Source organism: Lissotriton helveticus, chromosome 12 (genome assembly GCF_964261635.1).
Source record: "Lissotriton helveticus chromosome 12, aLisHel1.1, whole genome shotgun sequence".
NCBI classification, from domain to species: Eukaryota; Metazoa; Chordata; class Amphibia; order Caudata; family Salamandridae; genus Lissotriton; species Lissotriton helveticus.
Window position 1 is genome coordinate 648,313,042 of NC_136073.1, and position 26,369 is coordinate 648,339,410.

Below are 26,369 nucleotides of genomic sequence, written 5' to 3' on the forward strand. Positions count from 1 at the left end.
CAAATCCCATTCATCAAAATGATGGGTCTCCTCAAGCTTTTTTACCTCTTTGATAGTATGCCTTTTAATCAAACATGTGCTTTGTTGACTCTCTTAAATCATTTATGATGAAATTGATATGGGCCGAAAAGCAGTTCTAAGTGAATTGGAGTACTCTCACATTTCCATATGAAGCTGATAGCCTCTCATCCTTTATCTTCAGCTTTACGTATGCTGCCTAGGTAAAGTTAACAAACTATTAGTTTTACAGGCACCAGGGACTTCCTCAACTGGTGGCTGTGACAGAGATGGCAGCTCAATAGTCTCTTCAGACTGGAGTGTTGCTCCTGGTTGGTCAACTTGTGGGCAGAATTAGGAGAATTCATGGTCCCACTTACATCTGAACCTAAGAGCTGGCTAAACTGTAGGTGGCCTGTATAGAAGACCTATTCATGGGATGGATAGCTGTTATAGTTCCAAGGAGATAATGTACTTGTACGAAATTGGAGTATTATTTGAGGTGCTGAGAGCCAACCTCAAATAATAATCACGGTCCTTGTCAGGGTAAAACACTAAAGTCACTAAATATACCTGGGCATAATACTCTGGTAGCTTGACAGAAGGCAATCAGGCTTAACTTAGAGGCAATGTGTAACTCAAAAAGTAATAAAGGAAAAACACAACACACAAAAAATCACAAACCACAAACTACAGAATATTTTATTTAGTACAATTTTCCCATAATGACAAAAATCCAATAACTAGGACTGGAAATATGAATTTTTAAAGTTCTATTTAAAAATAGCACCAAAAAGCACCACTGTTATTTGGTTGCTCTGGACCGATCAATGTAAAAATTAACGCTGACCGCAATGAAGTGTGGGTCGGATACAGGAACATGTTCATCCTGGTGGAAAGTTTAACTTCCGACTTGGAAACTTTTTCATGGTGAAAAAGTAGTCGTCGACAAGTTGTCAGGGGGCAAGCTGCAAACTGGATCTGAAGCTGGGCTCGACGATGGTGTGTTGCTGAATCGTGGGGTCCCGGTGCAATCATTAACGAAGGCAGTAAATCCCTGAGTGCGCCAAGTCTGAAGTCCTTGCTCAGGAAGGGCTTCATGTCGATTGGCTTCAGCTCAGCATCTGTCTCAGTGCCGTTCGGACTTACAAACTTTTCTGGAAATCAGATCTCCTTCAGTATGGTAAACCAGAAAGTTGAAATCAACTGGCGATTTGACGGCTGCAGCTTAGATGACTATCCTGGTCTCCATCAGATCACCAGGCATAAAGTTGGCAAAAGATTTCTACGTTGCTAAGTCTCACTTCTTGCAGGTTGGGGAAGAGGAGGAGTACACTTTAACACCAGGGCTCGGGACATAATTTGGTGGCTAGGATTCACTCCAGCAGAGACCAGCAGCAGGGTCCAGGGCAGGTCCAGTTGGAATTGGTCAGCTGGACAGTCGCAGGGAGTGAGGCCTCTTGAAGCTTGTTGTGTCCCTGTAACTCAAACAGTTCAGGCAGCTGACACTTGGGAGTCATGTCTAGGGTCAGGCAGAAGGGCAGTCCTTCACAGGTCAGGGAATGTTCTGAGGAGGGTACTGGGGTTGGCATATTTATGCCTAGCACTAGACTCTATGTAGGGGATCCTCCTGGCTTTTCCCCAACGAATGGAGTAAAGGTTCCCAGAGGTTAACCGTACCTATGTTTGCAACACACCCTGTATGTTTTACTGTAATCTTCCCCACAATACCCCTCTGCCCTTAAACCCCACATGGTAGAACCTGGTCAGAGCTCTCTGTGCCCACCTAGATGCATGGCTAGGGTAATGGGCAAACCCTCCCTAGTGGTCACTCCAGATCAGTTCTGGAGCAGCCCCCCCTACAACTGGGTTTGAAGCTAAGGGTACTAGGAGGCAAAGGGTAGGCGGGCCTAGGTATGAGCACACCCCCCAGTGACAGGGTAGGCATCCTTTAAAGCATCGGAAGGGGCTGTGCACAGCCCCCAGCCCATTCTGCTCAATGTAGCAAAATACCTCCTCACACCTAAGCCCTTTCCACTGTCTGGGGGCAATACACATCTAAATTACAATATAGAGGGTCTGAGGGATTGTATACAAAGGCCCAACAGGATTCAATCCCCCTGATCCGTACTATGTCAAAAAACAAAAACAATCCCTGGCCTTCAAAATAGCGTACCTCCGAAATAAAGTCAAAAGACGCTTGCTACTTTATGTGCTTCCTAGAGTGAGTTAAAGAAAACAAAACAAGAAGGTGCAGGCAAACCGGAGACTAAAGTGAAAAGACAGGCAAGAACCACCTCAGGATGATTGGTGTCCTATCATTACACATTCACGTGCCCAGTGTCATCATCTGGGATTCCAAACAACTCACTCTTGCCCTCCTTTAATCATCAGTGAGGGACAGAGAGATCGAGTTGTATCCTCTCATGTAATTCTTACAAGAGAAAACAAGTCCATACAGTATTATTTGTACTGTTTATCTCTGTAGTTTATCCTATTTTAATACACATTTTTCATTTTTCTTGGACTGCGCTTACAAAAAACACATTAAGATAAAAAAATAATAAGTCCTTTTTGCACTTTTGACTTTATTTCGGAGGTACGCTATTTTGAAGGCCAGGGATTGTTTTAGTTTGTTTGGCAAAACACATCTGTCAGGTCAGGTGACAGCTGGGCATTGGCAGGAAAACCTTTTAGTTTTAGGCAGGAAAATTACAACTTCTCATAATCTCACATCCAACCATGGGCGTCCGCAGGGAGGGGCAACGCAAGGAGGAGTGCTTGCCCCCCTCCCCCGGAGCGCCCCTCCTTGCCCCGTGTGCGTCAGCCTGGGCTGAGACAGCTTCCCGGGATGGTAACCGTCTTGTTTGCAGCCGCCCCGAGTACTTTACAGGTCTTTAAAAGAGCATTTACGTGTTAACGAGGCTTTTTGTGAGGCTTTGTTGTTTTTTCACCCCTTTATCTCCACTCTGCCTATTGCTGGAAGAATTACCCCCCCCCAAATTTGTAGTAGTACCCTGCCCCCCCCCCCCCCCCGCCCCCCCCGAAAGTTTGGATCTAGTTGCACCTCTGGTCTGGGACTAAATATATTTTCACCATCCTTTCTGTTGTGCTCTGAATCCGCTCCGAAACTGAAGATAATTCCGAAGCTTCTACCAGGCCAGAGAGTGGCGTGCGTTGTACACCATGGATCACTGGAATTTTTATGTGAGGCTAACCGGCTATGAGTATGACTGTGATTACAAGTGCAAGTAACATTACTTGAAATGCCGAGTAGATGTACTCAGACATTTCACGATGATCTGAGACTAACTAACTATCTTGTGTACTGCTTACTATTGCTAATGATTTCGTACCAAAGCTTTCTGATGGAGTGGGTGTTCTCTTTTTGTTGAATCCACTGCTGACATAAGGGCCAAAAAACTACAGCTGCTGTCTGATTGTGAGGAAGGGGTGTCTACTTTCCAATTCATTCAGGGGTACTTTTCTCAGTCCTTGCACTGGATCTGGCTTAATTACTGTACAATGTGCACAAACTACATAGAGCCAGGAAGAATATGTATCTATTCGATCCTCCCACTCTTCATTTCTCTTTTGGTCTTCTTATAATACTATTTCCAGTGCTATTTTCAGTACTTAGGGGCACATTACGATTGCGGACGGACTTGCGTCCGTCGGCGAGCCCTGAGTAGGAGGGAACCTCCGCATGTGCTGCGGCGTTCCCTCCTGTGCAATTAGGATGTGACCGACACCCTGGCGGTCACATCCTCTATTTTTAACATTGCGGCGGTTGCGGCTTCAAGCTGCACCCGCCGCAATGTTAAAAACGCATGCATTGCATTTACATGCACAAAGCGGCAGGCACCGCGCGGTGCCTGCCGCTTTCTGAATGTAAATGCAGGGGGGTACCATAGGTACCCCCCATGTGCACCCCCCACCTCCCTTCACCCAGGGGGCCCGCAACGGGCGACCGAAGTGAAGATCCGTATGCTTTTCCACGAGAACCCACCGCGGAAAAGCATGTCTGGGAAGCCATCCTAATATGTCTGGCGGTGTCTGAGAGACACCACCACCATATTGGGGCTTTTCCGTCGCTGTTGTAAGCCGACCGCGGCGGAAAAGCGGCGGACTGAAACCAAGACCCACCAGCCATCCTAATGTGGCGGTGGGTCTTTGGTGGGTCCGCAGCGGATTTTCCGCATCCTCCGGGCCGGCGGTGGCTTCCGCCGGCCCGGAGGATGCGGAAAATCCGCGATCCTAATCGACCCCTTAATTTGTAAAAAAGTAAATAAATAAGTTTAGGGGCCCAGTGTTTTTTGCACTGCTGAACACCAGGGTGGCCAAATACCAAGGCTGCTTACTCTTGATTCCAGCTCACGCCTCTTCTGTTCACCACCTTACACTTCTCTCTCTTTCTCCGAGTCTTGCCCATTCCTTTTCATCTCTGCTTCATGAACCCAGTTCATAAGTTGGGCCTCTTATTTTGGTATACGGGCCTTTTCTACTTCAGTCTGACACTGACTGAGTCTCCCAACACTTCTCCCCCTCCTTAGAACTCAGAGAGGGATCTCCCCTCAACTCTTAAACCTCCAATAAGTTTTGGTTTTTGTCTCTCCCTTGTCAGTTGAAAAATTAGATCTGTTCTCTGTTACTACAGATGATTCTAGTCCTGCAGTTATTGTAAGTTGACATTCACTTTGGCCATGCGCCACAAAGTCCACTGTAGAACTAGAGACTGTATGGCACTAGTCACGCTAGTCGCAGAGGCAGCAGTAGTTGGGCTTGCTAAACAGATTTTTGTAGCATCAGCTAGTCAAAATCTATTTATATATGTTAAATCATGCAAACAACCCTATATGGTGGCAGATACTGAAGGTGCCTGCATTCATTCTCTTTCCTCAAGCACATTTTATTAACTTACAAACAGGTGCTTCTGAGTCACTTCTGCCACTCATGGTCCAGGTGATGCTGTCTTTCATGAGAATGTTTCTAAAAGGCAGAGCAACACCCTGATGATAAGACAAAAAGGAACCATTCACTGAAAACAAGCTGAAAAAAGCACTATGGGGTCTTACATATAGCATAATTGTGCTGTGCAAATGTTGATGACCTAGTGTCCTTGCACTTTGCTATCAAGAGGCTTCACTTGAGAGTCTTATCTCTGTGAGTCCTGGCATTTTAGCCAACAGCAGTTTGGATTCTGCAGATCTGCTGTGCTGCTGGCAATTTCAGAGTCTTAGGCAAAATTACATGTTATCTTTTGTCAAAGTATTTCCCATAATAACAAGGCAACTTTAGGCCATTTTTTGCAGTTTTTCCCTTCCTCCTGTTCATTTGTGAGAGTGCTGTCAAGTAACTGCCTGCAACAGCCTTAATTTATATCCGGCAGTTGCAGCCTGTGCAGGTAAGAGCGGTGGGGGTGGTGGGGGATTTCGATGGACAATGACGAGTGAAAATTATTTATGTATTTCATTTTCTTTTGTCATTGTCTGTCGAAATACCCCCCTCACCACCCCGCCCCACCGCTTTTACCTGCACGGACCGCGGCTACATCCGGCCCATTAAACCCTGATAATCTCAGCTTTAGTCCAGAAGGCCATTTTCATCGCTTGCACCACGGCCCAAGGCATCCATACAGCTTTAGTGGGATAATACAAAATAAACATATATGGGAGTGGGAATTTCCATAGATTGAGTTGTATCTTCAGAGCAAAGACCTTGCCCAGAGAATGATCTGGTTGCCAAGTCTGCCAACATTCTGATTATTTGCTGGATCAGGCTGCACAGTACTAGATGGGGTCCTGAAAGTTGGGGTTGCATGCACTGACCTTGTGGCAGTTTTCACCCAAAAGAAGGTTTCCCGTCAAATGGTGTTGCATGAGTTCTGTGATTTATGGCCAGATTTACAACTTACAAATCTTAAATTTACAAAACACTGATAATGTTGTTACAAAATTGTGAAAATGAGTTGTCAGATAACACCTCGGGGAAAAAATGGTAGCCAAGGATCCTAAATCCCAACTTCCAAAAATTTAAGTGATTGGGGGGTCCTCCACTCCTAAAAAACATTGTCGGGGGCTTGGCCTAAAAAAGTTTGAAGACTAATCTATACAGTGAGACCTTCAGGAGGCGCTGGATGCCAGGACGACAGTGCTGCTGATCAGCCTGACTCCACTGAATAGTATCAGAAGAGCAGACAACAGTTTTTAAGTAAGTTCCAGTAACTTTAATGCATTCTACAGCATCAGCATTACCTACTGGCTGCATATCTAGGTTACTCTAAGTGAACGGTGTTCTAGACTTACATGCATGGAAATGTCAAGGAGGACAGTCCCCTCCGAATATGCAATTGTAGTGTAAGCTTGTAGTGTTCAGCTTTTCGGGTGCTAGGGGGGTAACTTTAGGGTTCAGGTTGGGTGTGGGTTTTAGGATACCAGCTGCCAGGGGGTAAATTTAGGGTTCCAGGTGGGTATGGGTGTTGGTGTGCCAGGGGGTAATTTTAGGGTTCAGTGTGGGTATGGGTTTTGGGGTGCCAGGGGGATAATTTTAGGGTTCAGGGTGGGTATGGATTTTGGGGTACCAGCTGCCAGAGGGTAATTTTAGGGTTCAGTGTGGGTATGGGTTTTGGGGTGCCAGGGGGATAATTTTATGGTTCAGGGTGGGTATGGATTTTGGGGTTCCAGGGGGTAATTTTAGGGTCCAAGACAGGTATGGGTTTAAGGGGCCAGGGAGGTAATTTTAGGGTTCAGGGTGGGTATAGGTTTTGGGGTGCCAGGGGGACAATTCTAGGGGTCAGGGCAGGTAAGGGTTATGGGTTTTGGGGTGCCAGGGGGCTAATTTTAGGGATCAGCAAATGTATGAGTTTTAAGGGGCCAGGGGGGTAATTTTAGGGTTCATATGTGCTCTAATTGTTGTCCAGTTTCAAATGCAGAATTCACCATTTTTTTTTCTCAGCTTGGCCTGAGCATTACCTGATCCTGATTGTCTGCTATTTTAGCCCCGCTCCTATTGATTAACATTTGCCACACCCCTTCATTTGCCAGGTTAGATCCCCCTGGAAAAATTTTTGCAGACGCCCATGCATCCAACATAGCATAAACCAGCATTAGCCTGTGCGAGAGCTAGCCGTGCCGTGGCGAAAAAAGACTTTGAAAAATCATGGAATACTGAACTGATACAAATGGTCAGTTCTTATGGTCAGAGCTTACCAATCTGCTTTCCTGCTGCCTTTGGATTCTGGTGAGAGGGTGTAGGATTCCCAATGCAGAGTGGTATGGTTTCTGCATGCTCGTCACATGTAGGGGAAATGGACAACAGGAGCTTCTTTTGAGTTCTAACCAGTCCAGGTAACATGTTTATTCGTGGGGAGTTCTGGATGGCACGTAGGCACAACGACCTCTGATTTCTGCATACCAAATATGTTCTTAGTAGAACAGGCTATCCTCCCACCCCCGTGAAGTACCTGAAACTCTCTTCCTGAGTTTCTCCTTCTTTTTCCTCGCCTGATTAGGCTGTGAGGACACCGACTGCAAGTTTCCAGTTTGGTAACTGGGACCGAGGGTAGGATACACGTTAGTGTGTGTATACCGCCCAGGTCCCCCGGTGTTGTTCTTTGGTCCTGACGAAAACCTGGCAGATCCCATCATAGGTTGAAACATGTAGACCTCACAATCACATAGATACAGTTGGTCTTAAACACCAACACTAGTGTCTCTTCACTATCTTTTAACACTGTCCAGTAACTTCAGAATACATTTTTTTTACAAGAAGCAATACTGAGACAGTTTTTAACATCACCTTTTTTTGCACCATATTCACAGAAATACCCGCTCCACTGTAATCAGGTGTCGCAGCACACCCGGATGGCATTCGGCTATCCGGGTGGGACCCAGATGATGAAGCATGTCACCAACCAGGTTGGTGAGTGAGGGGTCTTCAAACAAAAGATGAATTCTTTCTTTTGTCATGTCTCCATCTCCCTTCTTCCCATTTGAGACCATTGAATTGGTCCAATGGTCATACTCATTTTGTTGTTTTTTATATTCGTCCAAAACAACATCTCTTAGAAAAGCAGATCAAGACAGTGAGGAAAAGCTGGGAACTCTCTGGCAGAGGAACTGCCACTGAAAAAGACTGATAGCCTGACATCACACCTACAAAAACCACTAACTGTTCTAGGGATATGTGGAAGGGGTTCTGAAATGCAATTGTGCTTGCTCCCAGGACCAAGATGGGGCCTGGTCAGCTTCTACAATGTCAGCCACCATTTTTAGTTTCACCCACACAAACACAGAGTCTAAAGGGCCCCATGCACTTGGTCAACCAAACATACTGCTCTCATACTCATCCACAAGCACAAAGGCATGCACATTCACCTCCAGACATGTTTCACGATACATGGAGATGACAAATACAAGTAATGGAAGGCTGGGCAGATGTTTTTCATGCTGGAGGTCATTAGGGTTCCCCACGGAAGGGTACAGTAAAAAGGCCTGTCCCTTCACTATCATTCATGCGACCATCCATGTTAGTCTGACATACACAGGGAGAATGGATGGTGACCCTCGATGTTGAGAGTCTTTACTCCAACATCCCCTGTCTAGGTGCAATTGATGCTACGGAATGGTTTATCGAAATGTACAACATTGATTGCAACACCAAATTTATTTTGGATTGTCTCAAAATTGTCCTAGAAGACAATGTATTTGAATTCAGAGGTACCCTCTATAGACAGATCAAGGGGGTGAGTATGGGCGCGGCCTGCGCCCCTACCATCGCCAATATCTATGTTGCCTTTTTCGAAAAAATGAATATTTTCAACGAAATGGCCCCATTTTTTGAATCTGTTTTTTACTGGTCGCGTTATATTGACGACGTCATCTTTATATGGGATGACACAGAAGACATCTTGGCTGAATTTGTTCTTTGGCTTAATGCCTGTGACCCAAATTTGAGGTTCACCGCACACATTAACAACACTGAAATAGAATTCCTTGACATTACTATAAAACATGATCAAGGTCAGTTATTCATGGACCTTTTTGTAAAACCCTCAGCTCGTAACACTATCCTTCACTACGATAGCTTCCATCCATCCAACCAGAAAAACAGTATCCCTTTTAGCCAATTTTTAAGGCTGAGAAGGAACTGTACGAAGTTGAAGGACTATGATGAACGAGCAATAACGATGAGGAAAAAATTTGAGGAGCGTTGCTACCCCCATCGACTGGTACGAGAATCCTTTAAAAGGGCACGATTCTATGACCGCCAACACTTACTACAAGGTACTAAACCTAAACAAATGACTAACTTGGTATTCGTTTCAAGACATTCCATTCTTAACAACCAAGTACGCCAAATAATCTACTCCAATTGGCACATTTTGAATGCGAATAAGACAACCCAAGAAAAATTGCCTAAACCACTCTTTGCATACCGTAAAAACAAAAATCTCAAAGATATGGTGGTTAGATCACGCATGTCCACATCCGTGAAACACACTCAAAGAAGTCTAACCAACCTAGATCCAGTCACTGGCAATTACAAATGTGGAACATGCAAAGTATGTCCTCAGGCGATCGAAACCAAGGAAATTGTACACAATGGAGTCAAAATTCAAATTGCAGGTATGGTTAACTGTAAAACGAAAAATATCGTCTATTTATTCCTATGCCCCTGCAATTTGGGCTACGTTGGTGAGTCCTCTAGGTCTCTATATACCAGGCTCACAGAACACAAATCTGCAATAAGGACTCACAAGTTGAATGCACCTATGGTGGGCCATTTTGTTGAGCAAAATCATAAACCAGAAGATATCCGTTGGATAATCTTGGAACACATTGAGGCACGTGATGGCCTTTGCCCAGACAAAATTCGCAAAAAACGTGAAGTTTTCTGGATTTTTTCTCTGAATACTTTTGCTAAAGGCCTTAATCAGGACATCCCATGGGAGCAAGCTATCATATAAATTATGAGAAATATTCATTAATGGGTGATGTGTCACTAAATTCATATCTGGGACTATTAGTACATTAAGTATCCTAATACCTCATATTTACTTAATTTGTAAATTATGAGTAGTATTCATCTATGGATAATTTATTACTAAATCTATGTCTAGGATAATTAGTACATCTTATATCCTGTAACCTAATATATACTATACTATGTAATAGACACACAATTTTTTCCTTCTACATCTTCCATTATTATCTATCTAATTTACCCATCTATATATGACCATGAATATCAATATAGTCATTATCATTTATACCATATATAGCCACATATTGCAGACCTAGGATATCTCTATACCATCGGTCTATAATGAATGACACATGATCATCATAATTAATTTCGTTGTTTAGACCATTTCGTTTTTTGAACATCACAATATGTTACTATCTAACATTTGTAGAGGACGTCCCGCTATATACATAGCTATATTCTAATAGAACGGGCTATACTAATAGTACTGCGTAAACGCTTTACGAGCAGTCTGTTCTCTATATCCATTCCGAATTTGCTCCGTTCCAGGGTTAGTCCGGACTAGTCCGCTGTCTATCTTTACGGAACATAGTCTCAGACGTATGACGTCATTGAAAGTGCGCCAGGAATGTGTCAGGTGAAATCAATTCTACATCTTTTCGGCGGGCTCGCTCTAGGTATATAATATCGGCTTTTAGTGAATATCATTCTGGAGCAATCAGCACACCGCCGGGAGGTTTGGCTTCGGAGCACAACTATCTGTACAACGGTAAGCACGTTTCTGACAAGACTACGATAGTTAAATAGTTTTGCCATTAGAACTCCATGGCCGACATTAGCATGTCCCTGACTGTTGGTTTACATCTTGCCCCTGCAGAATGTTTCATCATTTTTCTACATGGTGCACATCGCTATTTGAGAAGTAAATACGCAATAAGGATCCGTCTATCCTGTTAAGGTAATACATTATCTATCTGTCCCCGTTTTGAGCCACTCTGTATCTAGTAGTTATAAATCAACCTTCTCTAGATACACATATTTGCTCTTTTTATCTCGACAGAAAAGAGGATCATCTCGATATATATCAAGTATATTTGCCGGCCTCCGTGAATCCCCTAGGGTGTTTTTGTCCCCCTATTGTTCAACTAAAAGGTAAACTATTATATCCGGACTTTAAAATATCCCAATCTGTATGAGTATAAAATTCCTGACTTAGACTGGAGCTGTATACACAATTTATTTATGTATATTTCCTTTGATGTAGAACTAATTGTAGCATCGATTTTTGGGCACAGTCCCTGATTACAACTCTACTTACTATCTCGACTGAAGACTGGATTTCCATGTCTTATGTTTTTCATAAGAACACCAACGAAAACGGTAAATAAGAACCTTAACATAAATAAATTTAATTCTCCCCAGCAATAGTTACTAGATAGGTAGACCCCTTCATAGTCAACACCCTGTATATATTATACATTGAAGATAATGATGAAATACTTTGCAGGAACTTAAATGTGTATATGGAGTTACAGTGATCCCTTATATAGGATACATTAACATTTATGTACTCTCTTTCTATTCAGAAATTGTTGCTACATCTGATCTAAATCAACTAGAAAGAAAATAGATGTGGTCTCCATAAAATATTCCATCGCTATCATCAGACTCGATATAACAAAAAGTAGGTGCAATTGGAGTGTGCCATATATCCATCTATGAAAATGCTCTTGATACTGGGCCTTATCTTTAAATGTAAACAGCCAGAGTAGCTAACAGTCTCCTAATTACCACCTTATTATAATTCAATCTCAGGCCCTTGTATAGAGTGATACATTTGAACTATATGTGATAATGGTCTGATGTGAAGTGTCGGCTATCTGGAAATGAGCCACATATTATGCTAAGATGGCCTCCATGAACTGAGATGTAATGTGTAAACACATTAGAACAACTAAAATATATATATGTAGATAGAAAAACTTTCTCACTTAGGTAGATATGAGGGGGACTTTCTCACCATATGAGCTGCTTTATGTAAATAATGTATTATAGAACATGTATATATATATTTTTTTGTAAATAATGACCTATTCTCTCTAATGCTTTCTTTTATTGGATTGTAATAATATTATGTTACGACCTTAAAATCTCTAATATGTATATATGTATATTTTGTATTTTTTAGTTTGTTGTCCTGTTGAGTCTATATATGCGAATGACGGTCACCTGATGAAGGCAGAATGCCGAAACGCGCGTAGTCAAAATTCACCGCTTTTGCTTACTACAATAGAATACTGACCGATCCATTGTTGACTTTCCGTAATATATGTCTATGTTTCATGTTATATAATTTTTGTATTCTTATTAACTGTGTATAATTGAATTTTGCCCTGAAATAATTATCTGTATGTAAACTGTATATATAGGACAAACGAAAGAAACTAAGCAACTATTTATCTATAATAAAAAGTTTTCTGTATATCATTATATATTTTGTTACCGTATATATATAAGGTCGTATGAGTGTTTGTAGCTGTATTCACTAGTGTGTGGTTGAGAGGTTTGGCATTTATTAATTTATTGTTTGCTATAAGTTTTTTCAAAATTATACACAGGGAGATACACAGGGAGAAAGGGCAGAAGCTACCTTCTAAAAGGGGGTGATGCACTATGGGTACCCCTGAAGCCACAGAGCATAGGAATGAAGTCTGTACTCAGTAAAAAACAGAGAACCTTTACTGCACAAGTTATTTAAAAGTGCCACTGGGCCCCACCTGAACCCACCCACTCCAAGTAAGCGTCTTAGCCTCACTGAAGCAATTTTCGGGAAACAACTCAAGAACTGGCTGTACTAACAGGATGTGTCGGGCTCCCAAAGGCTGAATTCTGTTTCTTCCGTAGCACTGTCAAACCCTGCTTGGGTATCCATGCGCTCTACAGATCATATAAATAGAAATAGATCAAATGTTTGTGATTTCAAGATCTGTGAAAAATCCCCTGAGGTAAGCGGAGTGTGTTGGTGCTTAAAGGATTAGCTCAAGTGTTCCCTTTAACTAAACTTCACAACTTACAGATTGACCCTTGGAAATCCAGATGACGCATGACACATCAGATGGACCTTTGCAACTGTATTGTGAATGGAGCTGGAACAAAACACAGGTCATGCATATATAATCAACTGCCTCATTCTTAATATTCAGTCAATGTGGAGAGGTTGAAGAAGTTTCCAAATCCTTAATTTATCTTTAGGATTTAGTACGTCTGTTCATCTTTATTCAGATTAGTCCAATTTACAGAAATATCGAGCACAAGGTTGATTAATGACAGCATAAATCAATACTGAGCTTTCCATAAAGGAAATTGTCACTAACTAGCTAAACAGTCTAATCTACTCTAAAGTAGGACCCATAAAGAATTCCTTCTAGAAAAGAGCAAGATTTCAGAGCATAGATAAAGACTAAGAACTTCCCGTAAAGAGTCGTTCTGGAAACTCAGCCGAGTTCCCCATGGCTGCAGTAGCAACCATCAGAATATCAGTGATAGAGTGACTCTCCCATGGTAGAGTCATTAGAGGTCTTCCAACAAACTCACTAGGAACACACATTATAATATAAAAAACACACAATAATGTAACAAAAATTAGTAGGTGTTTGAGTGTCTTCGACCAATGGAAACCGCTCATCCGATAGTGTCGTCAACAGCCATTGCTTCTCCTCCCGATCCCACAGTGTTTTTGGACAGATCTGGAAGTTGGATGCTGCTTCGGAGGATACCTGTTGTATCATCGAAGGCAGATTTCAGGATATTTCTTCTGGAGTCTTGGCGCGGTCTTCTTGCACCCCCTCAGTTGCTTGTGCCACTGAGCATTCTTAGTTCTTTGGTTAATTACCCTTGACCTGCCAAGGACAAGTCCAGAAAAACAAGTACACACATTTAGTAAATATTAAACATAATGTTCGGGGAAGACAGAAGAACTCAAAGTAACAACTGCCTTTCAGCTATATATCAACCTATACATGTATTCAGGTGCTATTGGGTTGACTGTAGACAAAGCACAATCTACAAATATAAAATTAGTTTGTAAAACTCCAGTCCTTAAAATCAACGGGCAGTCTTGGCAAATAGGTAGCCTGAGGGTTGTCAACAGAGTAGTTACTGATTCTGGGCAGGCAAAATAACGGTTGCAGCATCCACATAGAGCATGAGGTAATGACAGCAGCAACTCTACTATGGTTTATAAAACCAGGACCCAGCCTGCTATTCAAAGAGGCAGGTGGCCCCATTTGTGGAGCAAATAAGTGTTGTGCCCAGCCAACCAGCAGTGCATGCCTTAAACAGGGTTAGTGAAGCCATCTGTGAGGCTCAAGAATCCTTTCACACTTGATGTCAACATGGCAAAATGTCACATGCCTGTGGTGCCTTGTTTCATTTCCATAACCTCCCCAGTATGTGAGGAAGACAATACCTTGCGAAAACATTTCAATTAAGGGTGCCTTCCAAGCTGCAATATCATTAAACTCAATCAATCAATCAGGATTTGTAGAGCGCAGCTGCTTCACCCTTGAGGGTCTCGAGGCGCTGTCGATCATGCTGCCTCTTCTCCTATTGGTTGAACATCCATGTCTTGGACTCCTTCCTATTTTGCTGGAGCGATGGTGAGACTCTGAGGTGCAGGGGGAGGTCATTCCAGGTCTTAGCCACAAAATAGAAGGAGCAGCCTCCGCTGTTTGCCCGGCAGATATGACGGGTGACAGCTAGGGAGAGGGATCCAAATTGGAGTTTCCTGGTGGGCTGGTAAAAGATCAAGAACTGGTTGAGGTATGCAGGTCCTTCATTGTGTAGTGACTTTTATGTGTGGCTGAGTAGCTTGTACTGGCATGTCTTCATGACTGGTAGCCAGTGGAGTATCCTGAGGTGAGGGGTTATGTGCGTCCGTATGGGGAGGTCAAGGATGAGCCTGGCCACTGTGTGCTGAATCGTCTGGTGTTTCTTCATGAGTTGGGCTGTTATTCCTATGTAGAGGGAGTTGCCGTAGTTGAGTCTGCTGGTGATGAGAGTCTGCGTGACAGTTTGCCTGGTGTTGGGCAGGAGCCATCTGAAAACTTCCTGAGCATGAGGAAGCATGCGGTGGAGACGGTGCAGATTTGCTTCTTCATAGATAGATGGCTGTCGAAGATGATGCAGAGGTTGTGGGCATGTTTGGTGGGCATTGGCGTTAGGCCCAGCTCCGGGGGCCCGCATTTGTGAGTGTCCTTGCCTTTCCCAAAGATGAGTACTTCTGTGGCTTTAGACAATGTTGGCTGCGGGGGTCATTTATGTGTCGAAGAGGGTTGGGCTAAGGGATAAGCCTTGAAGTACACCGCAGGTGATGTTCTTAGGAAGCGAGGAGTAGGGAGGGAGTATGATTTTCTGCGTTCTTTCTGTGAGGTATATTGCAAACCGCTTAAGGGCTGCGCCTTGGATTCCAATCTGGTGGAGCCTATTGATCAGTGTGTGGTGGGATACGGTGTTGCAAGCTATTGAGAGGTTGAGGAGGATGAGGGACACGGTTTCTCCCTGATCATCTGTGGCTGTGACTAGAGTTGTCTCTGTGCTGTGATTTATTCTGAAACCACATTGAGAGGGGTCCAGGAGGTCATGGTTCTCCAAATGTCTGGTGATCTGGATGTTGATTGCCTTCTCGATGACCTTGGCTGGGAAGGGGAGCAAAGAGATGGGACAGTAGTTCTTCACTTCTCTTGGGTCCATGGAGTGCTTCTTCAGCAAAGGCTTCACATCAACGTGTTTCTATTTCTAGGTGAAGTGGGCTGTGGTGATCGAGCAGTTGAGGTCCTTGGTGTATTCTTTGCTGATGAGTTGATTGCCGAGGTTAAAAGCGTGATGGGGGTAGGAGTCTGCAGGGGCTCCAGAGTGGATGAATCTCATGATGGTTGCGGTTTCCTTCTTGGTGAGGGGGTTCCATGAGGTAAGCTGGTGTGGGTGGGTGTCAGGCAGTGTGAGGAAGTTGATGCTGTCTGCGGCAGGGGTGCGAAGTATTGGTAGATGGTGTTCATTTTGTTGTGGAAAAAGTTTGCAAGGGCGTCGCAGAGATCTTGAGAGGGCGTGAAGTTGTTTTCTGTTGCTGAAGGGGTGGTGAATTCCTTGGCTATGTAGAAAAGTTCCTTGCAGTTGTTGGAGCTGTCATTGATGCAGGTGGCTAAGGTGGTATTCTTGGTGCTTTATTAGGAGGTGGTGGTAGCGGTTGATGGCAGCTTTGAAACTTATTCAGTCCTCCACGGTCTTACTGGCAAGCCATCTTCTTTTCGTCTGTCTGCAGTTGTGATTCTGGGTTTTTAGTTCTACCGTGAACTAGTTGCGGTGTCGTGTTCGACACCCTGCATTGAAGTGTGGAGGGGAGTGGCACTGTAGTGAGTTATTTGTAAGCAACGCACTGTGTTTCATAAAGTTGTTCTAAGAATCACATTATGTACAAAATATTTAGAGCAACAAGACACACATTTCTCTTGATCTCCTAAACAGAGATGTTTTAAGGCATGGCAAAGTGGGCAGTTGCCCAATGCCCCCATCTTCTCCTGTGTCCCTAGTAAAGTAAACTTTCTCTCTATTCCACTTCTTTTCTGTTTCTCCCTTAACAATAATTCAGTATTGTTTGTCATTATGGAACTTCATTTAGTAGAAACAGTGTAATAAATTCAAAATTGATCAGCAGGGGTCCCAAAAATAAATCTTGCCAGGTCCTCCCAAAATCCTTAAATTTACACTGTCCTTAAAGTGTGGCATTACACTGTAATCCATGTCTTCCACTTTGGGAATAATTCTGTGATATGTCCGGGCAGACTGAGATAAAGGCTGCAGAGCAGCCAGGTAAGAGTGCAACTTTCCTTATTTTCTATTTGATCAGAGCACAACAGCGCATGTGCCTGTGACCCTCTCCTCCTACCTCCCTTCCAGTCTCTCCAGCCCATTCCCAGTGTCCCCCTCTGGTCCACCCATTTTTGTCATTTGTCCTGTGGGAACTTCCTGACCTGGGTGATGCATCTGGTGGTTAGCTGGAGCGCTGACCTTTGTGCCACTGTGTCTCTCTCTCTGCAGCAGCTCAGTTTTTCACAGGAATTTGCTGCCCCAAGGGCAGTATGACTTTCTGGCTGCCCTGGGAGCAGCGCATTCCCCATAATGCAGTGTACTTTCCTTCATTGCGCCGGGTGCACCCTTTTAAAGGTGCGCCCGGCACAATGAAGGAAAGTGCACCCCAGGTGTAATGCAGCCCTAGGTGCACTACCATAGGATTCATAATTTACTGACTTGAATCTAAAATGCTCCCCTTTCAAAACAGACTTTGGCCTATTTAGTGCTCTGAAGTAATTGAAAGAGAACACATAGAATTGTATAAATGATCTAAATATAAAGATGCTCAGGGGAAGGTGGGGCATTCATGACCACTAATGATTGTCACGTAAAAGTAGATGGCTCTCAAATGTTTTTAACATTAAAATAAAAATAACGTTTGGCTCTGAGAAGAGCCTTATGAAAATTTGAAATAACTTCCCAATACTTCATTGGTATCATTTTGGCTAAAGTAAGACCATGTCGAAGACAAAAGTCACAACCTCCAGCTCATAGTTGCCAGTAGGTGGCTGAATTTATTCATGCATTTTCCCACTGATTAGCTTTCCAGCCCATTTCACTCATACTTCCTTCCAAAAACACCCTCTAGACGAACAGCTAAAGGGCTGGTTGATGTACAGAATAAAAAAATGTTCCTTAGTACAAGTGACTAGTAATACTGATAAATATTAGTGTATCTTCAGCTGCTTCTTCCAGACATACAAGAACTACATTAGGAGCTGTGATAATGATTATCACCATTGTAACCCAGCACTGGCTTATTTATCTCATGAAAAATAATTGCAAATATTCAGTCTAGCAAAGTGTATATGCAAATTTATATGTTGAGGCTGCACCCATTTCATAATGTGCCATGGTCAAAGAAAAAAAAGACATTCAAATGTGTCTGCTCTGTTCATAATTTCCTAGTTACCTGATATCGAGATCAAGGGGGCAGTGGTGGATGACTCAGGACTTCTATTTACAGCATCCACAAACAGCATTTCAAACTAAAGCAAGCACTTGTTTGTGATTTAAGACGGACATCTAGTCAGGAGCCGCTCATAGGCAAAGGCAGAGGAGCGCCGCCCCACTGCTCTTTAAGCAGTGGAAAAAGGAAAAATAAAATGATAACAGTTATTATCATTTTAGTTTTCTGTTGTCAGGCGGGTTTACGAAGCGGGGGTGGGGGTTGGCTGTCATCACAGCCAGGAGAGAAGGAGTGGTTTGGGGCACTTAAGTGTGCATAACATTTTTGCCGGACTTCTTGGGCCGGCCAAACAGTCATTTGCACTTTGCATGCTCTCCACCGGCTCTATTGTACATCCTGGGTGGAGAACATGCACAGGCTCCTACTCCCTGTCTGAGCATGGTGACAGCAGCATTGTGATTGGCTTGGCTGTGTGTGCTTCCTGCGTTAAGCCGGAACGGAAGAGGACGGAGGCTAGGCGAGGCAGCAGCCGGCATTAAGGTAAGTAACTTTTACATTAATTTTTCTTCCTCTCTCCCCACCCCACCCACTCCACTTGGTAGCAGCTGCCACTGCCTCTAGTATCGGCTTTCTCTGCTGCACCTTTGTGAAAGACTCCTCAAGAATGTATGCATGAGTTAAGATTGACATTTAGTAATGGCTTGTTGTACTGCAGTTTTGTGAGACCCTTCATGCACTTTCACCTGACTCAAGCAGGATATTGGTAATTGCTTGCATTGGTACATCAAGCACTGGCAAAGCTAATATGTCTGGCTTTAATGTACTAGCACAAGCAAACATAGACAGGCTCATTGAAATGTGCATGCACTAGCACATTAAAGCCAGATTTATTGACTTTGCTAATGCCTATTCTCCATTTGGTTTTTAGGCATCTGACTTTGCTTTCATGGTTTTCATTTCAAGGGGTACCACAGGCACAGGTGAGACTTGCAGCTACATCTCCTGTAACAGCATTGTCAATAATTGCAGCTGCAGTTTAAACAAGGCACAGCCGCTAAAACTGGCACTTCATTCTTACGGTGTATTTTTCTAAAACAAGCAGTGATGAGTAAAAATAGATATTTATGGCAACTTTTTTATTTTTTGTAAGTTAAAGGTCAATACAGGAAAAAATAGAATCTCTCTGGCCTTTTCTACAGATTCTGAGCCTCTGCACTTTTTAAATCTACCCTACATTGGACTGATTCCAATATCTTTTTGCAACAGATTACTAACTGCTTTTTAATGTGCTTAGTTCCCCATTTGAGTCCACTTTTCTGCTTCACGTCTGCAACCACTTTTCCTCTTTCATATTAAAGAAAAAGACAGTACAGATTTAAGTGATTTGTGGGAAGGGTGATAGCGTGCCATGTATTGTAAGGAATAAAGGATCAGATATATGAAGCATTTTACTACTGCTTAAGGGGCTCATTGGGCCGTTTGCGACCAGTAAAAGGCTTTGGTCATGTACCAACCCTATTATGAGAGTCGGTAACCTATTACCAATTTGCAAAATAGGGTTTGCGAGTCGCTATTAGGAAGGGGCGTGTTAAGGGCATCCCTTCCTAATAACGAGTCGCACTGGTAAGTACGATTGCTTTGTGACCGCAAATGCGGTCGCAAAACAAACTCAGTTACCACCTACTTTAAGTAGGTGGCAAGCCAGTCTCAAATGGGAAGGTGTCCCCAGGGGACCCCTTCCCCTTTGTGAATATATGTGAAAATATTTTTCATCAAAGATTTATTTCGATATACAAGATATCATAAAAGCACATACAACATTTTTAAAAAAACCCAATTCATAAATCTTACATTTTACAAAGTTGGTTACAGTAAAAACATTCATATTACAATAAATAATTTAAAAGGCATATTAAACGTTAGAAGCTTTGTGGATGTTAAAAATTAGCTAAAACTGAGTCATCTCATAGCCTTTGCTCTAATTATCCAAACCCAGCTCAGAATTTTGGCAACCCCACACACTAAGCTTGTACTAGTGTCAGCCTTGAGTATTCTAAGTGCTGCGGAATGATTCCTGGTTCCGAGCAATAAACACACGGGTTTTAGCCATTTCTGTCTCGGTTTTACATAGGCTGGGCATGCATAAAAGACGTGAGCGATACTTTCAGTGACACCTTCACAAATTGGGCAGTCAGGTGGGGTTTGGTACGGGGGCTTCCACTTACAGGTGTAATCATGTAAGGGTAGGTTTCCCAACCTGAACTGAATGAATAGGGATCTATCTCTTGGTTTTTTGATAAAATCCAAGTAAGGCTCCAAATGAGGCTTGGGTTTGTGCTGTTTAAACTCTTCGGTCAGCCTTCTTTGGTTTGGGTCCCTTAGATCTTGCTCGTCCACCCAATTCCAGTAAACTCGCTTAATTTCAGGCTTAGATAAAGGAACTCCAAGCTCCCAATCGATTGGCAAGCCAGTGTCGTTTAGAAGCTTCTTAATATTACGGATCCAGCTGATTTCATGGGAGCCATTAAGATTCATGACCTCTTTCAAACCATCTAGGTACTTTGAGAGCTCTGGGGTCCGCCATATCCTAGCCCAGTATAAAAGAGGCCGAAGCCTGGCTAGGTCCCGGATGGAGCGGCGACCCAGATCACTCAATAATGGTTCAATGGGGGTGCCCATTGGGAGGGATATCAGCTCCCTAAGGAACTTATTCTCAGAGGTGACAAGACCGCTGATGCAATCGAAACCCCACAACTCTGCACCGTAGAGGGCGCTGCCCACAGCTTTTGCAGCATAAATATCCAGGGCAGGGGCAACGGGCTTGAAGGTAGACATACGATGTTCTCGCCCCAATGCACTAGCCACCCTTTTATGATTTAAAAGCATTTTATCAATGTGAGGCTGCCACTTCAAGTTTTGTGAAATTCTAATTCCCAGGTAGTCAAATTCTTTTACACGCTCCAGTGGTTCTCCATCAAGGAAAAGGCTGGACCTGGAGGACTTACTAGGATTGAAGTAAAGGAGCTTAGTTTTCGAGGTGTTGATAACAAGGCCCCTAAGTTTACAAAACAAACAGAAGCGGTTCAGCAACTTTTGCAGACCCACGGGGGTTTTTGAGACCAGCAATGTGTCGTCTGCAAAAAGTAAGGTGGGCACTTTATCGCCCGCCAGAACCGGAGCATCTGCGTTTATTTCAAGCAGAAAAGAGACCACACCATTCACAAACAACGAAAAGAGTGTTGGGGCTAACAAGCAGCCCTGGCGTACCCCTCGGTTCACAGGAATCCTATCGGTTTTTTGCCCTTGGGATCCCCATCTGATACGGGCATAGGTACCATCGTGCATGCGTGCCAAAAGGTTTAAGATTGGTAGGGGAATCCCCATCTCCTCCAATATAGTCCACAGGCGGTCTCGGGGAACCAGGTCAAAGGCGGTCTTTAGGTCAATAAATGCCAAATAAAGACCACCTTTGCCAATGGTAACCACCCTCCAGTGAAGGAGTAACAACCTAAACGCTTGATCAGTTGTACCTGTGCATGCCCTAAGCCTGCCTGATAAGGGGAAATTATCTTATGCTCCTCTGCCCACGAGAGGATCCTCTCCAGGAGAACCCTGCCAACCAATTTCTGTCCAGCGTCTATTAGACTAATTTGGCAGTAGTTGGCAGGATCCTCCCTAGGACCCTTCTTGTAGATAGGAATCACCTCAGCCGCCTTCCAAGAATTAGGAACCGGTGAGCCCGCTAGCAATGCGTTTATTAGGGTAGCAAAATACGTTGCCCAACCGTCAGGATTAGCTTTAAAAAGGTCGCCTGGCACACCGTCCTGTCCTGGGGCTTTAGCAGATACTATTTTGGCTATTGCAGCAAGAACCTCTTTGTTATTAACTCTAGTGGGTACGAACCGCCGGGAACCATCATCCAGAGCACCGCTCAAATGCCCAGGGACTCCGGGCAGTTCATTCCCACCATAGAGTTTAGAAAAATGTTCAAACCATTCACTGTCTGCAATATGATTTGGAATTTGGTTCGAATCGCAACCAGTCGATTTTCTGACTAGTGCCCAAAATAAATTACCATTCTTATTTTGGCTTGCATCTCTGAGGTTTTCCCAATGGGACTCTTCCCAAGCCCTTTTAGCGGCTATAATTGCCTTTCTATAGGACAGTCTCGCCAAACGGACAGATACTGGATTAGAAGATTTGATGGCAGTAATTAAATTGTTTTTCCTCCTTCTACAGTTACTATCGAACCAATCCTGAGGTGGTTTGGTAGTTGCCAGACTCTTCTTGGCTGGAACCGTAAACAACTTGCCAATCTGATCCATGGTGGCAGTATAGATATCTACCTCTGCTGACCCAGCCGCCTCATCACAAGCTACAGATAGCCTTACTGACTGCTCGGCAAGAATTCCATCCAGCTTGCTCAGTCTAGACTCGTCCATACAGAACTTAGGCCACTTGAGAAATCTATTACAATTGGATGGTATAATTTGCTTGGTTATTAGCCCCCCGCTATTTGATGATATACGCTCCCTTCTATGCCATGGATCTAGCAATGTGGGGGACAGGGGGTTATGGTCACTCTCCACCGATGGTATAATGACCATATCCACTACTGACTTCCAAGTCCTCCTATCTATCATTATGTAGTCAATCCTACTCTCACACGATACTCTATTGTAGGTGTTGGCTCCCTGAGCATCGGAGGTAGTACGGCCATTGGCAGCTCTTAAACCTGTTTAGATCATTAAACCATTTAATTGAATGACTACAGGAGACCATCTCCTCACGGGCTTGAGGGTTAGAGACGGGACACCCCATTGTGCATCATCCTCGTGCCCTCCAAGAATGTCTTCTACTGCCAAGGGTTCGAACGAGCAGTTAAAGTCCCCAGCGACCAGAACTAAGGAATCAGGAGCACACAGCCTCAGCAAGTCAGTTAAAATATCGAAGGTGGACGATTTGGCCCCCCCCTGGGTACCTCTTGAATATACATAAAAGAATTCCCAAGCGGGGGCACCATTTATACCCTCAATAGAGAGTCTCATAATGTCCGGACAGGAGGGGGTGTGGTGTGTAATCTTCAGGTTAAGGTCAACCCTTACCGACACTATAAGCCCACCAGAAGGGCGACCACGTCCAACCGAGGTAGCGGGTACACAAAAGCAAGAGAATCCCTGCATATGCAGCGGTTCCAAACTCCATGTCTCCTGAAACATGCAAATGTCATACCCATTAATAAAGCCAATCCAATCAGATAACAAAAGCTTGTTTCGCAGACCTGCCACATTCCATGAAACAATTTTAAGATTGCTAACGTTATCCTTACTATGGACTAGGGGGCCGATTCACAGAACTAACTTAAGACAAAATCCTAAACTTACTACTTTTGGTATTCACAGAAGGTAGGATTTTGTCTTAAGTTTGTCTTAAGACAAACTTAAGACAGACTTAAGACAAACTTAAGAGAAAATCCTAACTTAAGTCTGTCTTAAGTCTGTCTTAAGACAAACTTAAGACAAAATCCTAACTTCTGTGAATACCAAAAGTAGTAAGTTTAGGATTTTGTCTTAAGTTAGTTCTGTGAATCGGGCCCTAGGACACTTGCAGTTTCACCCATGGCCTGGTTGGCATTGGTGTTTATAGTACTCCCAGAGTCCGGGGCTATATCAGTGGACTTTATACCCGCTAACTGTTGCAATACAGGTGGGTCTAAAGAATGATCACCCGGGGGGGAAGGGGAAATACTTATTTCTCTTACGACATCATCGGGTCAATCGACTGCCTCCAGACAGTCATAACGATTATGATGGAAGAAGCTATCAATATTTAAGGGGGGCATAGGCCATTCTCCTTGGGCTGGGCCCCTCCTACTCCCAGGAACCATAGTCCATCCATCAGGCTGGGAAGCAAAATGGCCAGGGGGATAGAAGTAGGTTAGTGGGAGGGAGTGGACAGTCGTGCCTGTGCTAGGGTATCTCCAGTTGCAGATATAATCAACAATTCTAGGGTTATTGAAATTGATCAAAATACAATCACCCCTTATGTTTTTAGCCAAGTGTCCCACCATTGGCCTCCTGCAAATCATATTTTACCTACTAGGTGCAGGGGCAAGGGTCTATTCGTATTTAGCCAGTGTACGACCCTATTCCATAGTTTTGTAGGGCTTTTCCTCTCGTTTTAAAAAAATATTTTTAAGGGGCAGGCAGTAGTTCCACGGACCACTGCCTGCCAGTAAAAAATGAAAAGAAAACGTTTCATTTGTTTCTATTAAACGCATCCCGTTTTCCTTTAAGGAAAACGGGCTGCATTTAAGAAAAAAGAAAGCTGCTTTATTTAAAACAGCAAACAGACTGTCCCCAGCAGACCACCATCCATGTGATATGCGAGATTCCTAAGGGGTCACAAATTGTGACCTACCTCATTAATATTAATGAGGTAGGTATTTAGCTACCCCATTAGTAATCGCAAACAGTGTCTGAGACACTGTTGTACATTCTATTTTTCCGAGTTGCAAATTGCGATTCGCAAAACGTAGCAGTTTGCGACTTACAAAATGGAATGGTTATACATCTGGACCAAAACACCTCTGCAGTACATTTTAAGGACATTGCATCTGAGTTCCTTGAGGGGAATTCGGCCTTTGGTCTTGTTCCTCTGTAGCTTCATGGACTTTCTTGGCGACTTGCAATATCCTTATAATATAAACCAGGGAGTATTTTTTGCCTTATATTATGTGTCTTCTTATTAATATTTCCATTGTACCTATTACATGCTCCTATCGCAGAGCAGTATATGTTATTATGCCTCGGGTCGGAAAAGGAAATTTTTAAGTTCAGCTGCATTGTACACGCTCAAAAGGCACAAAAACACTTTCACTTGACACTTTCCATTCAAGAATGTAAAACTCTTATCAATAAATGGAATGGAAACTCTTATGTGTGCAATTGGGAAAAGATATCGGCTTTTCGACCAGTTAGGGGCAAGGCATTCCACTGGGGTTTAACACGCAATCCACGAAGATAGTTGTGCACTGGGCTGACAGATGAGCTGCTTTACACATGCCACTTTAGATGATAAATCCTGATATTAGAAAACACCGCATTGATTGATTGACACCCCATGCCTCTGGGATTACATCGCCGTATTACATGCAGGTTATGTTGCCTATACTCATCCAGTTTCCCTTTGTTCTCTGTTCCAGGATCTGGTGGACTGGAGTAAGCCCCTCCTCTGGCAAGTGGGCCACCTGCGGGATAAGTATGACGTGTGGGTTCACCAGCCGGTGGACAGGCCCATCCGCCTCTTCTATTCAGACTTCATCGAGTGGTGCTCCAAGACGGCCTGGTAAGACGTGCGCACATTGCGTCCAGAGAGCAGGGCACGCCCTCGTTCCTCGCGCCCTTGTGACCGACAATTCTCTCGAATGTCTGACGCAGTACGTGGTCCCAGTACGTGCAGAGGGGCTAAAGGTCACTCGGGCGCTTACTTTCTGGCAGCCTTATCTTACCTGATAGCGTTTCCGCTGCAGAGGGTTTTATTGGACTAATAAACATTCAGCTCTGCGGCCGTTGGTTAATGTGCGGGCTATCCTATGTGCACTCTGCTCTACATGCCATCATTTTGAAATTAGAGAGAGGGAGAATTTGAACACAATCGAGGGGGAGTTGTATTTTCCAGATAGACATTGAAGAAGTGGCAACTTCAGGCAGGACACTGATATAATAAAGCTGTTTTTCGCTTTAAAAAGTCTGGAGACTCCCATGAATTGGGTTTGTTGGCATCAGGGCACAAGTCCTTAGTTAATCAGTAAGCAAGTGGCATTACAGCGCGTGGCATCACGCTGCGTGACATCGCAGTGCGCGTGATATCCTAGGTAGTGGCATCACAAGGAGTAGCATCAGATCTTAAGCTCTCACATATATGTTTAACATGTCTATCATGAGTACATTTGAGCACATTTCGTGTACACAGGTAAACCCTCCTGATTTAGGCAGAAGATTCACACTTTTGTAAGCTTCACATAAACCAATGTTGCGTAAAGCTTCCTCTAGCCATAGTGCTTTAAAAGAAAAAAATTGTGATGTTTAAATTATTACAACGCCTCCTCAGGGATGGTAAGCACTATATAAATGCTATTTCTTTTGTGCAAATACTGGGAAAAATCAACATATCTGACATTCTTACAGTGCTTGCATATCTCATAAACAGGGACTATACAAAGGGAAAAGTTGCCTCTCTTAAGTATGTGTGAAGTGCTAACAAGGTGTGAGCCTTTGTTTATCCTCTGCTGCATTTACTTCTAGGGATGAGGCTCCTGACTGCTCCCAGCCAAGAGACTCAAACA

At 43.6% G+C, this 26,369-nt stretch overlaps 1 protein-coding gene across 2 annotated transcripts in view; it reads left to right on the forward strand.

Moving 5' to 3' along the window:
• FA2H (fatty acid 2-hydroxylase) overlaps positions 1-26,369 on the forward strand; it is a 718,995-nt gene that overhangs the window by 372,471 nt on the left and 320,155 nt on the right. For both annotated transcript variants that reach the window (XR_013603655.1, XM_078669850.1), the window contains exon 3: positions 25,227-25,369. Coding sequence is in view for 1 of the 2 variants with exons in the window: in XM_078669850.1 (XP_078525976.1) it covers positions 25,227-25,369 (143 nt within the window). In the remaining variant the exon portion in view is untranslated. The remainder of the gene's footprint in view (positions 1-25,226; positions 25,370-26,369) is intronic.